Here is a 13,684-nt window from a genome sequence, read left to right on the forward strand (position 1 = left end):
AGGAAGAAAATTAATTGTTGAAAGTTGAGAACTATTTAGAATTGTAAGTGGACGACCCAAATTAAAAGTAATGATTGACGGCTGTGGTGTGGTTTGGTGGAACAAGAAGTTACAATAGAATGAGTTGGTGGCCAGTTCGTTTGTCTTGTATTCATTTGTAAATTGTAAGTGATAGCAACGGTGTGCGTCTATGGGTTTCTCTTTTACTTGCACAACTTGTTCTGTGCCTCTGTTGTAATGGAGTGATTCGAGGCACGTGCTTTGGATTTGGGTTTAGGTTTGTTTGGAGCTCATGTCTCAGGTATGGTACTTTGACTGAGTAATGATCCGGACACACATAAATTATACATAATGATATATAATTAATCTCAACCACACAATTAAAATAAAATGATGTATTTCCCAAAATATCTATTACTTAAATTGAATACATACTACTCTTTTCAATTTTGAATGACAGATAGAGTCGTTTTTGAAGGGCGTGACTCTTGCAAGTACTAGTGGCTGACCTTTGGATCTCCTTTCCTCCGCGGCTCTACCTGCCTACTCAGTAGATAAATGTTTATACGAACTAAAATATGCTGTTTTTTGTTGCCTCACTCAACTATATCTCACTATTGAACAAAACTGACAGAATTTTATTCTATGTATATATAATATAAAGAACCACATTTTATGATAGTTTCCTCAATGAAAATATTGTTAGCACTCAAAATTCTTGATCAAGTAGTACCAAAATTATAATGGCTTAGTCAATTAAAATTTATTTATTATTTTACATTTGCTCAATTATTTTAAATATATATTCACAATTTATCTTACTGTTATATTTATTAGTGATATTATTGAAGAACAATTATACCTTTAACATGATTATTATTCTTTTGCACACATTTTTTACACTCAAATATTACACATACTTATGTGTGGCAAATGTTTTTAACCAATCATATTTAGTTTAGATGTTTTTCATTGAATTAAAATCACTTTGACACATAGATGTTTATAATGTTTAGGTATAAAAAGTAGTTAGTGTTTTAGTATTGTGACCCTATAGGAGAAACCTGTTATTAAATCCTGACCACGCTACAGCTTTATAGTGTCATAGGGTATGTGATCAACCAATCAAAGTCATCCACATGTCTCGACAATGAGACACCTCCTGAGTATCTCCAATAGATATGCAACATTGCTAAAGTAGCACATTTGAAAAAAAAGATTCTCCACCAAATTTAATAGATGCTTATAATTTATCCAAATATAGCATATTCAAATTTGAATTTATAATAAATGCTCACTTTTTTTTTTTTTTTAAGATTACTTATTATCTTATTTATTATTGACATTAAATATTTTTTTTTATCATTACCTATAATTTTATTATTATTATTATTGGCATCTTATTTATTAGAGAATTGTTAAGGGGCACCACTGGTGCCCAACACCACAAGGAGGTATCATTCCGCTATTAGTGCAATTCAATATTGAGTCTCACTTATTTAAATTTAATAAGTATTATGGAGTATCTCTAACCAATAATGGGATGCCACCTCATGTGATGTTGGACATCTTAAGATGCTAAATAGCAACACTCTATTTATTATTGTCATTAAATGTAAACTTTTTTACATCACCTTTACATCTATGTATATTAGACTATCTCCAGTGAATGTGTATAATTTGAGTCAAATTTGGCCCAAAATATGTGTCAATGATATTTGGCCCACTTTTTGCATTTTTACTCCAATGCACAAGGAGCAAACTAGCTAAAAAAAATCAATATAGCTATTAATATTTATTGAAAATATACAAAAACAATTATTTTTTTATTAAAAGATAAATTACAAATTAAAAAAATTAATAACTTGAATTAATGAGTGGTAAAGAAGTAATTAAAAAAAGAGAAGTTTACATAAATATTAGAAAAATAAACATAGTTTCTATATTTATGGGGGAAAATATAACTATATAAAATATGGTAAGTTTTGAAAAAAAAAATTAAATATGGTAATTCCATATAATATAAAAAAATAGATTACCATAATCATAAATACACAAAATTCTATCTCACTCTCTACTTTCTTTCCCTCACGATATATATCTCTCTTTCTTCATCTCTCTCCTCCCCCATTTGGTTCTCTCATCTCAGCCATTCGTCGGCGATGCTACATCCGCCCCCGACGACGAACCTCTGCCCATGCCCCTAACGGCGACATACCTCCCCCTCTGGTTCTTCTTATTCGTGTTTCTTCTTTTTCTTCTTCTTCTTCTTGTTTCTTATTATTTTTCTTCTTCTTCTTCATATCTAGTTTTATTTTTAGTTTCTTTGTTGTTCTTCTTCTTTTTCACATCTGGTTTTGTCATTTCAAATCTGTTTTTGCACTTCATATTTAATATTTTTTGTTCTAAACGTAACTGTAACCGGTTACACTCACAATCTGTGGTTTTATTTTTTTCAGAACAGTTTAAGTAACCGGATACAATGGTGTCTGATTCTTTTTATTCATATCTGATTTTTTTTTTAGATCTAGTTGTAACCAATTACAATAACGATTAATTTATATTTGTTTGTTTAGATTTGATTTTGTTTTCACACCTGACTAAGTAACCATGTATCATGACGATTGTTTTGTTATATATGAATTTGTAACTGGTTACGCTTATGACTAGTTTAGTTTTTTTGTTTGTGATCCTATTTGTTTCCAAGTCTGGCAAAGTAACCGGTTACCATCGCAACTGTGTTTTTTTTCATATCTATTTTATTTTTCAGACCTAGCTGTAACCAGTTACCTTCACGATCAATTTAGTTTATTTTTTTCATATCTATTTTTTTTCAAATCTCACTAAGTAACCAGTTACAATTCAGTTGATATTTTTATAATGGTACATTACTAAAAAATCAAAATTATTTTTATAGTTGTAACTAGTTACTACCACGCCATTTAAAAAATAAAACTAATTTTTATTGTTATAACCAATTACCACACATCACTAAAAAAAATTGACAGTGGAACAGGATTACTATCACAAAAAAAAAATCAAAATTTCTTTGATAGTGGTAACCAGTTACTGTAGATAAAATGTTGATTGAAGAATAAAAAATAGAATAAAAGAATAAGAAATGAGAATAAAAGTATGGTGATGAATGTCTCATATTTAAAAAAATATATATTTTATAAAATATGAATGACAAAAATAATACAAATAGATTAAAATTATAAAAATAATCTCAAAACATATCAAAACCAACTACTAAACATGTATAAAAGATACAATATGGTATACAAATATATGGGAAATAAACTCCCATAAAAATATAAACAAAAAAAATATGCCATAAAAACTTAAGGAAAAAAAACTACCATATTTTTCAAAATTTAAGAAAAAAATCTTATATTTGGTGTAATTTCCTCATTAAAAATGTGATATTTACTCTGGCCCAAATTTGACACATGCTATGTTTTGTATTAAATTTGACACACCATGAGCCAGATTTAGCCCATGCTATATCATGTGCCAAATTTGGCACATATTTTATACCACCATTGAAAATTCAATTTTATAAAAATGAGCTAAAAATTAACTATTGAAGATGCTTACAGCACAATTATAAAAATTGTGCTAAATATGTCATTAACTTTCTGTGCTAAATTTAGCACTATTTTTGCATTGGAGATTCATAAGTGTGTTACTAAAAAATTCTTGACTTAAGAAATGGCCTAAATAATTAATAAGTGCTGTTAAGAATATAAATAAATAAAAATCATTCATGTACTAATGTAAAATTATTAAATGTTTGCGCTCAACCATTTCTTAATGCTTATAAAGCCTGATCCTCAGACCAAAATGCTTATTAGCGAACTGAAACGGTTTGTTAAGATTAAGTTTTTATTCTCCACTAACAATCACCACACACGCTACATATATATAACTATAAGTACGTAGCACAGAAAATAGCTGATCTTTACACACAGTTATTATCCATATCAGACATTACATGACCAACAATCTACATATTGGCATGTCAAAACAATAGCCATACATTCATTCCCATAAGTTGAGATGGAGAAATTTCATCCATTTAATAATGCACTTCCACTGGTGTTGGTGTTGGTGCATACCCCTGTGAAAACAAGAAAAGTTCAATAACTCAAAACTGACCCAAAAAAAAAAAGACATGCTTTCTACATATTCATAACAAAAAAACTTTATTTTGAAGATTCCCATCACAAGCTCATAAACAATATAATCCTGCTTGGAAGTAAGATTGAATTGGATGTTATTGAAATGAAAAAAATATTAAAAAAAAAATGAATGAGTTAATTTGATGCTATGAACATAGAAGATTAGACACAATAAAACTGCATTTTTTTAAATGGGATTAATTTCCATACTAGAAGAATTATTTAGGTTGTTTCATTAATTTTTTTCAATATCTCCCTTAATTTCATAAGTAACTCACAATCTAATCCTATCCGCCAAATGTAGTCTATGCACATAAAAATCAAATGCTATATATATGTACAGTACAAAATTCTTCCAAATTATGATAAAAGATTCTATTATGTGCGTATGATTGTGTTCTTTTAAGTGAGAGAAAACATAAGAAAGCTGTGAGGATCTTGAGAGTGTGTAATGCTCCCCATATCTTTACCCTCTCAACAATATACAGTTCACGCAAATTGTATCCACAGCAACGCACATTCATAAACTTACTCTCTTATTTTTCCACCCTCTTTTGTCACCAAAATTCCTAATAATACTTCCAATCTTACATTACTTCACATAGAACTAGACTAATCATATTAAATAATAACACAATACATATGGGTCTCGTTTGGTGAATGATATAGTATACATGAACATGATAGTATTGTATTGGATTAAGGAAAAAAAGAAAGAAAGAATGAATGAATTGCAGTGATTTAGGACTGTGTCCCTATAAGAGAAACAAGTGGTGCATCTCATGTGAACCGAGACGCCTCCTAATCTTCCTTCCAACATGGTATTGCTAAAAACTTTTTGACATAGCATAGCAGACAGGACTAACCAACTAACAAGTTTTTTTTATTGAAAAAAACAGAATAAAAAGAAGAATTAATCAATGGTTCCATAACATCATAAATTAAGAATAAAGTTCCTAAAATCTCTATTTAAGTCAAACAATTTCCATTGACTTTTCTCTCTTTCATCGTCGTAGTACCAATTTCTCAACCAAGAAAACAGTGAAACACAAACAGAAGTACAATTCTTGTTGCAATTACAATGATTAATTAGCAGGGTTTCTACGAAACAAAAGCGAAAAATTTATAAATACGAAGAAGAAGAAGACGACTTACGGAAAAAGAATGATGAAATCAGTTGTAGTAGAGCTCAAGACCCATGCCGTCGTGGATCTCGTAGTCCTTGAGAGTAATATGGTCCTTGTAGATGTTGTACCACTTCTGAATTCGAATCTTATCGGCTCTGGTTCCGGTCTGAGCCGCCACCAGCTTCTTTAGATCGCCGATCGTGTCATCCTCGTTACATTTAACCTTCACCTTCTTCCCCAGTCGATCGTTCAACACTACCTCGATCATTTTCAATCGCAAGATGATGAAGAGATTGAGAAGCCAAGATTCGAAGAGTTTCAAACTTCCTTTTTAGGGCCTGCTGCGACAAAAAAAAAAAAAAAAAAAAAATCTGTTTTAGAGACTGATATACTCTTTTTCTTTAAAATATCGGTGACAATATTATTTAAATATTATATTTTTAAATATATTTTATTACTTAAAATAAAATAATTAAAAAATAACAATAATAAATATATAAAAAAAAACTTATAAAAATATTATATAAAAGACCTAAAACTTTTACATTATATTATATATATATATATTTTTTTTTTTTTTCTTTATATTATTTATATATTATATTTTTTTAAATATTTTATTCATTTTAAGAAATAAAATAATTAAATATAATAATATCACTCATATATATAAAAATGTTTATAAAAAAATAATAAAATATTTATAGCTTGATGAATAGTGTTTCACTACCTATAAAGAAATATTATTCATTTAAGTAAAAAAATATAACTTTACATCACCCATTAGAAGAGTACTTAATTATTTTTTCTCTATATTATAAAGAATAACACATTTTAGCTCATCCATTGGAAGTGCTCTTAGGGCCAACGAGCCATACAATTAAAAGTTAAAATGGTTCCGTATAGTTGAACCCAGAGACACTCACTGACTAAGAGTGTTTATAAATATTATTTTTAATTTAAATTTTTAATATTTCTCAAAAAATAACAAACAGTCCAATATTTTAATTTTAAAATTTAATAAATTATCGTCAAATAATATTTTAATTTAATAAATTATCTTCAAATTTTTAAATTAATATTCTTTCACCATTTCTTTTAACATTATCGTTTCACAAGTAATTTCTTTTATTATTGTAATCTTATTTTTTATTATTATATCATCTTGATATATGTTTTATCTGTTTTAATTTAGGTTAACACTAATGTATTTGCTAACTACATAAATATAAATAATTAAATTACTCTATAAATGTGGGATTATAAAATTATCCAATTTGTTGTTAAAATAAATTATCCAATTCGATGGCTTTAAAATTTTAAAATTTTTTGTGTTCATAAACGCATAACCACATAACAAATCGAATTTGCTTTGCTGAGTTTCTGTTCTATTTCAATATAGCCATGGAATTAGATAAGTTTTTTATATATGTGAATTCTATAGTGGGATTATATTTGTTAATTACAGAAATATAAATAATTAAATTACTCTATAAATGTGGGATTATAAAGTTATCCAATTTGTTGTTAAAATAAATTATCCAATTCAATGGCTTTAAAATTTTAAAGCTTTTTTGCGTTCATAACCGCATAATAAATCGAATTTGCTTTGATGAGTTTCTCTTCTATTTCAATATAGCCATGGAATTGGATAAGTTTTCGATATATGTGAATTCTATAGTTTTTCGATACTCATTCAACGGGCATTGACAATATATGTAATGCCCCAGATTTCCTAATAAGGTTTAGGATTTTGATTATGAGGCCGGGAGGGTCATAATTGATTTATTATGCTATTTAATAATAATATGCATGTGTATGTGTATTAAATATGCATGTGAACCAATTTTTGAGTAATTTGGTGATTTTCATATTTTGATCATTTCAGGCATATATGTGATATGCGTGTGGTGCTTTATTATTATTTGGTTATGCTAGGATTAGTCAGCACGAGACGATCCTAAGAGGTAAGCTAGTGGGAATGTCACAATAGGATTTATACTTAACTCAGAGTGAGTTAAGGGGTATTTAGAGCATTACCGGGTTATTGGGTAAGGGAAATTTGACTTTTTATGCTTAATATGGGGTTGTAATACAAAGTAATGCTAGGCATTTTTAACATTACAAAATAATGCCAATTTATTTTATGATACCCAAAATACCCTCCTCATTTGTCTCTTCAGTTTCCCTCTCTCTTTTTCTCTCGAACTCCCTCCTCCGCCTACACAGTTTCCCTCTCTATCTTTCAGACGAAACCAGTCGACCACTCCCCACCGACGTCGATTCCGACGAGTCCCGCACGGCAACCGTCGCTCCACCGAGACCACACGACAACCGCCGATCCCCCGAGACCCGCACGGCGTCGATTCCCCCGAGAACTGAACCCAACTCCAAGTCCTCCCCGAGACCTCCCTCCTCCGCCTCCGTCCTCCCTGACCCACTAAGGTCGATCTCCCTATTGTATTCTATTGTATATATATGTTTATATGTATATATTTTTTTTGAATTTTTTGTGTGAATGTTGTGACTTTTTTCGTTTATTGCATAGTTTACGAATTGTTTTGAGCATATTGATATGCTTTGTTTTAGTATTTTGGAATGGGTACGTTGAAAGACAACTGTGAGTTTTTGCCTGGTTTTATTATGTTGCTCGATGGTTCGATGGAGGGTTCAATGTTATTCGATGGGGGGTTCGATGGGTAGGCATTTAGAGGGTTCGATGCATACTCGATAGGGGTTCGATGCATACTCGATTGGGTTCGATAGGTTAGATCATTTGGGGTTTAAGGTTTATGCTTCTGTGATTTGATACATGCTCAATCATGGTTCGATGCATGCTCGATGGAGTGGTTTTTATGTTGGGTTCGACGGTGGTTTGATGCAGGCTATAGGGTTGTTCGATAGTGGTTCGATGGATGTTCGGTGGGTACTCGATTGGGGTTCGATGGGTGTTCGATGCATGCTCGATTGGGAACCCATAGGGTAGGCCCATTATGGGTTCCAGGTTTAAACCTAAGAAATTAGATGCATGCTCGATGGGGGTTCGATGCATGCTCGATGTATTGGGTTTTTTGTTGGGTTCGATGGTGGTTCGATGCATGCTCTAGGGTTTTTCGATAGGGGTTCGATGGGTGTTCGGTGGGTACTCGATAGGGGTTCAATGCATATTCGATAGGGGTTCGATGGTTGCATGTATGTTTATTGATGGATTTTTCACGCGACTTTGTTTAACTGTATTATTTTTATCTTTATTTTTTGCAGATGTCGAAGTTTCTTTTACCCTTGACAGATCACTTTCCTGGACGAGTCACATATAAGGGCAATGGTTACTTTAAAACAATCAAGGACAAGTTTGAGGAGCTCGGGTTAATAGAAAGGGTGAAGGAATCTCCTTTCAAACAATTTTTCATGGCTGAGAAGTTAGACTTCTCTGCATCTCTCATACATCAATTAATGTTGCGCAAGATCCAGTGCATCAAAGAGGATGAGTTGCATTTACATTTGGGATCTAGACCCTGTAGATTTGGTAGAGGCGAGTTTGCTTTGGTTACAGGGTTGAACTTCAGTTCAGGGCTATCTAAGACTGATTTGAAGAAACACTTGACTAGTGACCGCTTAATCAAGGAGTACTTTAATGATGAAGAAACAGTGAAGATAATGCATTTGGAGGCTGCTTTAAAAAACTGCACTATAGTTGAAGATGCCTACAAGTTGGGCCTATGTTTCTTTGTTAAGGGGGTTTTACTTGCACGAGAGGGCAAGTTAAATGTATGGATAGATTCGCTAAAGATGGTGGAGGACACTGAGTACTTCTTTACTTACCCATGGGGGGAGGTGTCTTTTAACAAGCTTATGGATTCATGTAAAAAAGACATGCATCATCAGAAGAGGAACTATGAAAAGAAGAAAGAAGTTAAGGGGAAACAGAAAGAAGCAAAATACAGTTTGTATGGTTATGTCCCTGCATTGCAGTATTGGGCATACGAAGCCATCCAGCAGTTTGCACGAGAGTATGGTATTAACCATGGAAACCAGTTTCAAAGGATGCTGAGTTGGTCGAGCAATAAGGAGCGCCCTATTTCGAAGGCCGACCTTGCACCGATGTTAAAGAAGACAAGTGTAAGTTTTGCTATATTATGTCAAAATAGAGTATTCTTTGGTGGTTTCAAACTAACTTAATGCTTTGTATTTGATACAGTTGATTGTGTTGTCCATGTTGAAGCCCCGGCCTTTGGAGATAGATTATTATAGCGCTCTGACGGAGGGTGATGTTCCCTTGTATCCTGGGTTGGGCCAAGAAGAAGAGGTAGAAACTCCCACTGATTTTGAGAAGGTGGCGGAGATAGCTGCTGAGGTTGCGAAGGCAGCCAATATTTTTGTTGATGGCCCTGATGATGAGGATACCCCAGTCCCCATCGGCCCCACACCCTCGGCCCCAGCCCCATTGGTACACCCCAATCCTGATCAACCTGATTTACGAGAGGTGTTGGAGAGGTTGGAGCGAGTCGAGAGTCATCAGGATACCATCCTAGAGAACCAGGCAGTCATCAAGGATGCTGTCAATAAGATCTTGACATTCGTACAAGATCTTCCAAATGATTCTGATTCCAACTCACTTGACCTCCCAGATGATTTTGTCTCACATGACATAGGCACTCCTCCCCCGATAGTACTCACAGCAAATCCTGAGACCCCAGGTGTTGCTATTATAGAACCTGGGGATGTTGCTGGTGTAGAGTTTGAATTGGCCAAGAGGAAAAGACGCAAACCTAAGAAATTTGAAGACTACACCGACCCAACTAGAAAGAAAGCTCATTTGGATGTGATTGATGACATGCCATTAGTCCTCGACCCTCTAAAGAAGTCACTTGCTACACAGTACAGGACGGTCGGCAAGTGGTTGCTTGGAGATATTCCGAACAAGACGAAGAGGGATGTCCAAACTGATGTGTATGGTCCGAGTTGGTTTCTGACGATGAAGACACCACAGTTTTGGATCGATGATGGGGTAAGTAATTTTATTAATATTTGTTATCTGGTATAAACAGTGGGTTCAATAGGGGTTTCGATAGGCAGGTGGTTTGGGTTCATGGGTTCGATAGGGGTTTCGATAGTGGTTCGATAGGGGTCCGATAGGCAGATGGTATGGGTTCGATTGGGGTTCGATAGTGGTTCGATGGGGGTTCGATAGGCAGATGGTTTGGGTTCGATAGGGATTCGATAGTGGTTCGATAGGGGTTTCGATTGTGGTTCGATGGGGGGTTTATAGGGGGTTCGATAGGCAGATGGTTTGGGTTCGATTGGGGTTCGATAGGGGTTTCGATAGTGGTTCGATGGGGGTTCAATAGGCAGATGGTTTGGGTTCGATTGGGGTTCAATAGGGATTCGATAGTGGTTCGATAGGGGTTTCGATAATGGTTCGATGGGGGTTTATAGGGGGTTCGATAGGCAGATGGTTTGGGTTCATGGGGTTCAATTGTGGTTCGATGGGGTTCAATAGGCAGGTGGTTTGGGTTCATGGGTTCAATTGGGGTTCGATGGGGGTTTCATGGGGTTCGATAGTGGTTCGATGGGGGTTTATAGGGGTTTCGATAGGCTGATTAATTGCTTTCCTATCATTTTTGCAGCATATTGATGCGGCCAAGCATATGCTACGTAGGTGTCGACAGTTCTATCCCGGGGCGTATCGGCAAGATGCTGTTGTGATGAATATTATGTTCTCACAAGTGGTACCGGCCCGTTATGATGCATATCAGAATGCCAAGGAAGCGGATAAGAAAAGGTTTTTGTGGGATTCAGATGTGATATCAATGATTACGGGAATTGACAATCAATTTCTGGCATCGTGGAAGGGAGTAGACACTGTATATTGGTGCCAGAACTACCTTCAAGCGCATTGGTTTGCAGTTGAAGCCTCCATTTCTACTTGGACTCTGAATGTTTATGATTCGGACGTGACCGTGATAAGTGATAAACAACTGCAATCGTTTATGAAGTCATGGTCTACTTTGTTCCCATCGTTGTTATTGCAATCACAACTTTTCAAGGACGACCCTCGGTTGACGATTCCACCTAGAGCTAAAAGATGCAAAGAGTTCAATGTGCACCGCATGCCAGTTGATTCAGTACCCCAAACCAAAGTCAGGTAAACAAAAGTCTAGTTTTTATTCAAGTTTTTTAAATTAAATTCTATGTTGATTTTGTTACTAATGCAATTATTGTTTTGGTTACAGTGGAGATTGTGGTGGTACGCCATCAAGCACATCGAACACTTATTGGGTAGGCTACCACTTGACATGATTTGCGATGATAACATGGAGTTGTTCAGAAACAAATAGACAGTTGACTTATGGTATCAGAATGTTAGACATTGAACATTCTCTTGTTATATTTATTTGCTTAAAATCTAGATTATTAAGAATTTTTTTTGAGTCGAGCATCTTTTTTTTAACGACAATTAATTACCAAAATTCATTAACGACAATAAAAAAAGAAAACGAAAAAATAACCTTCAACTTCAAGTTTAAATAAAATACAACAAAAAATAAACTCAAAGTCGAGCTTTGCATGAGGACTTGTTGTGGCCACGACCACCACATCTACTGCACTTACGCATTGTAACGGTTTTTCCCTGCCAGATGGCCAACGGTTTGTCCTTGGTCTTCCTAGCTTTGGCTTTTTTGGCCGACCAACTTGTTGTTTCTCTATGGGTGCACCAACTACCATATTCTTAATGTCATCTGGAAGTATCCAGTCATCCTCGTTCCCAGTTGGGTAAATGGTTTCTTTGTACGAATTCCTCCATGACTCAATGGTGTAAAACGGTGAACACAAAGAGTAAAGGTTCACTCCACGCTCTATAGCTGCTGCTGCTGCATGGGGACAAGGTGTGCCTATGAGTTGGAATACCCCACATGAGCATGATTTCGTCATCAAATTCACCTCAGCATCGCTGTCTACACCAGTTACATGAAACTCGAATTGAGGGGGGCAAATGTTATCCAAAAAATAGGCGTAGATGACGTGGCAGACATTTTTAACACGTGGCTGACACCTGGCAAAGGTGTTGTTCGAATATCGACCAGGGAGGTTCCCCTGACATAACATCTGGGTTTTATCTTGGTCGTATACTACGTATGTTTTGAGAAGATCTTGTACATTTATAATCATATCCGAGATTATCTCCCATAATTCCTGAGTATCCGATTATGTAACGCCCTGGCTACCCCAGAACAGTTACGGTGAACGGTGGACCGGAAATTTGACTCACTACCTGAGTCCTTTGGTCAAAAACGTGATCTAAGTGTAATTAACAAGTTAAGGTATAAAACCAATAAAAAGGAAATGGAGATTTTCATTACAAACTGCTCTGCAGAGCTAAACAAAACGTTTACAAGTGGTTCTCAGTACAAAATGGTCATTACTGTTTTAAATTTACAATCCCGCCGACCTAAGCGGCAAAAATAGGGTAAACCCCCTAGTTCCTCTGAGAACTCCTTGGTCGTGGTGGTCAAGCGGCCGCATATGTACACATCACCACATCAGCTCTCCACTCAAGGCTAGGTGAGCTTTTCTTTCCCTTTACCTGCACCACATAGCACCCATGAGCCAAAGCCCAGCAAGAAAACATAACACTTTATATAAACATTATCAAATGATTATCATTATAATCACACTGAGCATAAAGCTTTCAAACAAACGAGTGAACATCACATGATTCAAGTGGGAGAGTGGCTGCTAGGTAAGCCACTAGCCTCCAAGAGCTTATCTCAATCATCGACCCTCGAGGTCGGTCTGGCATTAATGCTCTTTGAGTCATTCAATGCTAATAGTCGATTAGATCTAATCTCTGTTGGCTTGCGTGATCCACGCTAAGGCCGTTCTGACTAATGAGTTAGCGCTATGTGACTAGTGTCCAGTATCACTGCCGAACCTGACTAATAAGTCACAGCTTCACAGTTGATGCTAACACCTTTGCCAATTCTGACTTATGAGTCAGTGCAACGTGACCAGTGCCCAGTGCCACTGCCGAACCTGACTAATGAGTCACAACTTCACAATTGATACTAGCACCTTTGCCAAACCTGACTAATAAGTCAGTACCATGCACAAGTGAGCAACATATGCTAATCATTCTATATTCAATCCATGTCCATATTACACAACCAACATGCCTCACGAGTATCCATGCAAGTCACAATTGAGGTGCAGTTTTCTTACCTCTGGTTCGAGCTAGAATGAATAAAAGAACGACCCTGAGAACGATCAACCTTTTGGTCCTTTAGCGGTTACTTGGTCATAACCAATTATGGGATTCCATCAATAAAATGAACAATAAAAGGTTCCCAAACCAAAACCTAACCTCCGGGACAT

The 13,684-nt window shown here is 35.1% G+C and overlaps 1 protein-coding gene across 1 annotated transcript; it reads right to left on the reverse strand.

Annotated features, from left to right (window-relative positions):
* Positions 1 to 3,753: 3,753 nt before the first annotated feature.
* Positions 3,754 to 5,693, reverse strand: LOC133795424 (ubiquitin-like protein 5). Its single transcript, XM_062232877.1, has 2 exons — positions 5,340 to 5,693; positions 3,754 to 4,123 (listed from the first exon to the last, which is right to left on the reverse strand). The coding sequence occupies exon 1, from the start codon at positions 5,577 to 5,579 to the stop codon at positions 5,358 to 5,360; it is 222 nt and encodes a 73-aa protein (XP_062088861.1). The 5' UTR covers positions 5,580 to 5,693; the 3' UTR covers positions 3,754 to 4,123; positions 5,340 to 5,357.
* Between the last annotated feature and the right edge of the window lie 7,991 nt (positions 5,694 to 13,684).

Source organism: Humulus lupulus, chromosome 8, assembly GCF_963169125.1.
Source record: "Humulus lupulus chromosome 8, drHumLupu1.1, whole genome shotgun sequence".
Lineage (NCBI taxonomy): Eukaryota > Viridiplantae > Streptophyta > Magnoliopsida > Rosales > Cannabaceae > Humulus > Humulus lupulus.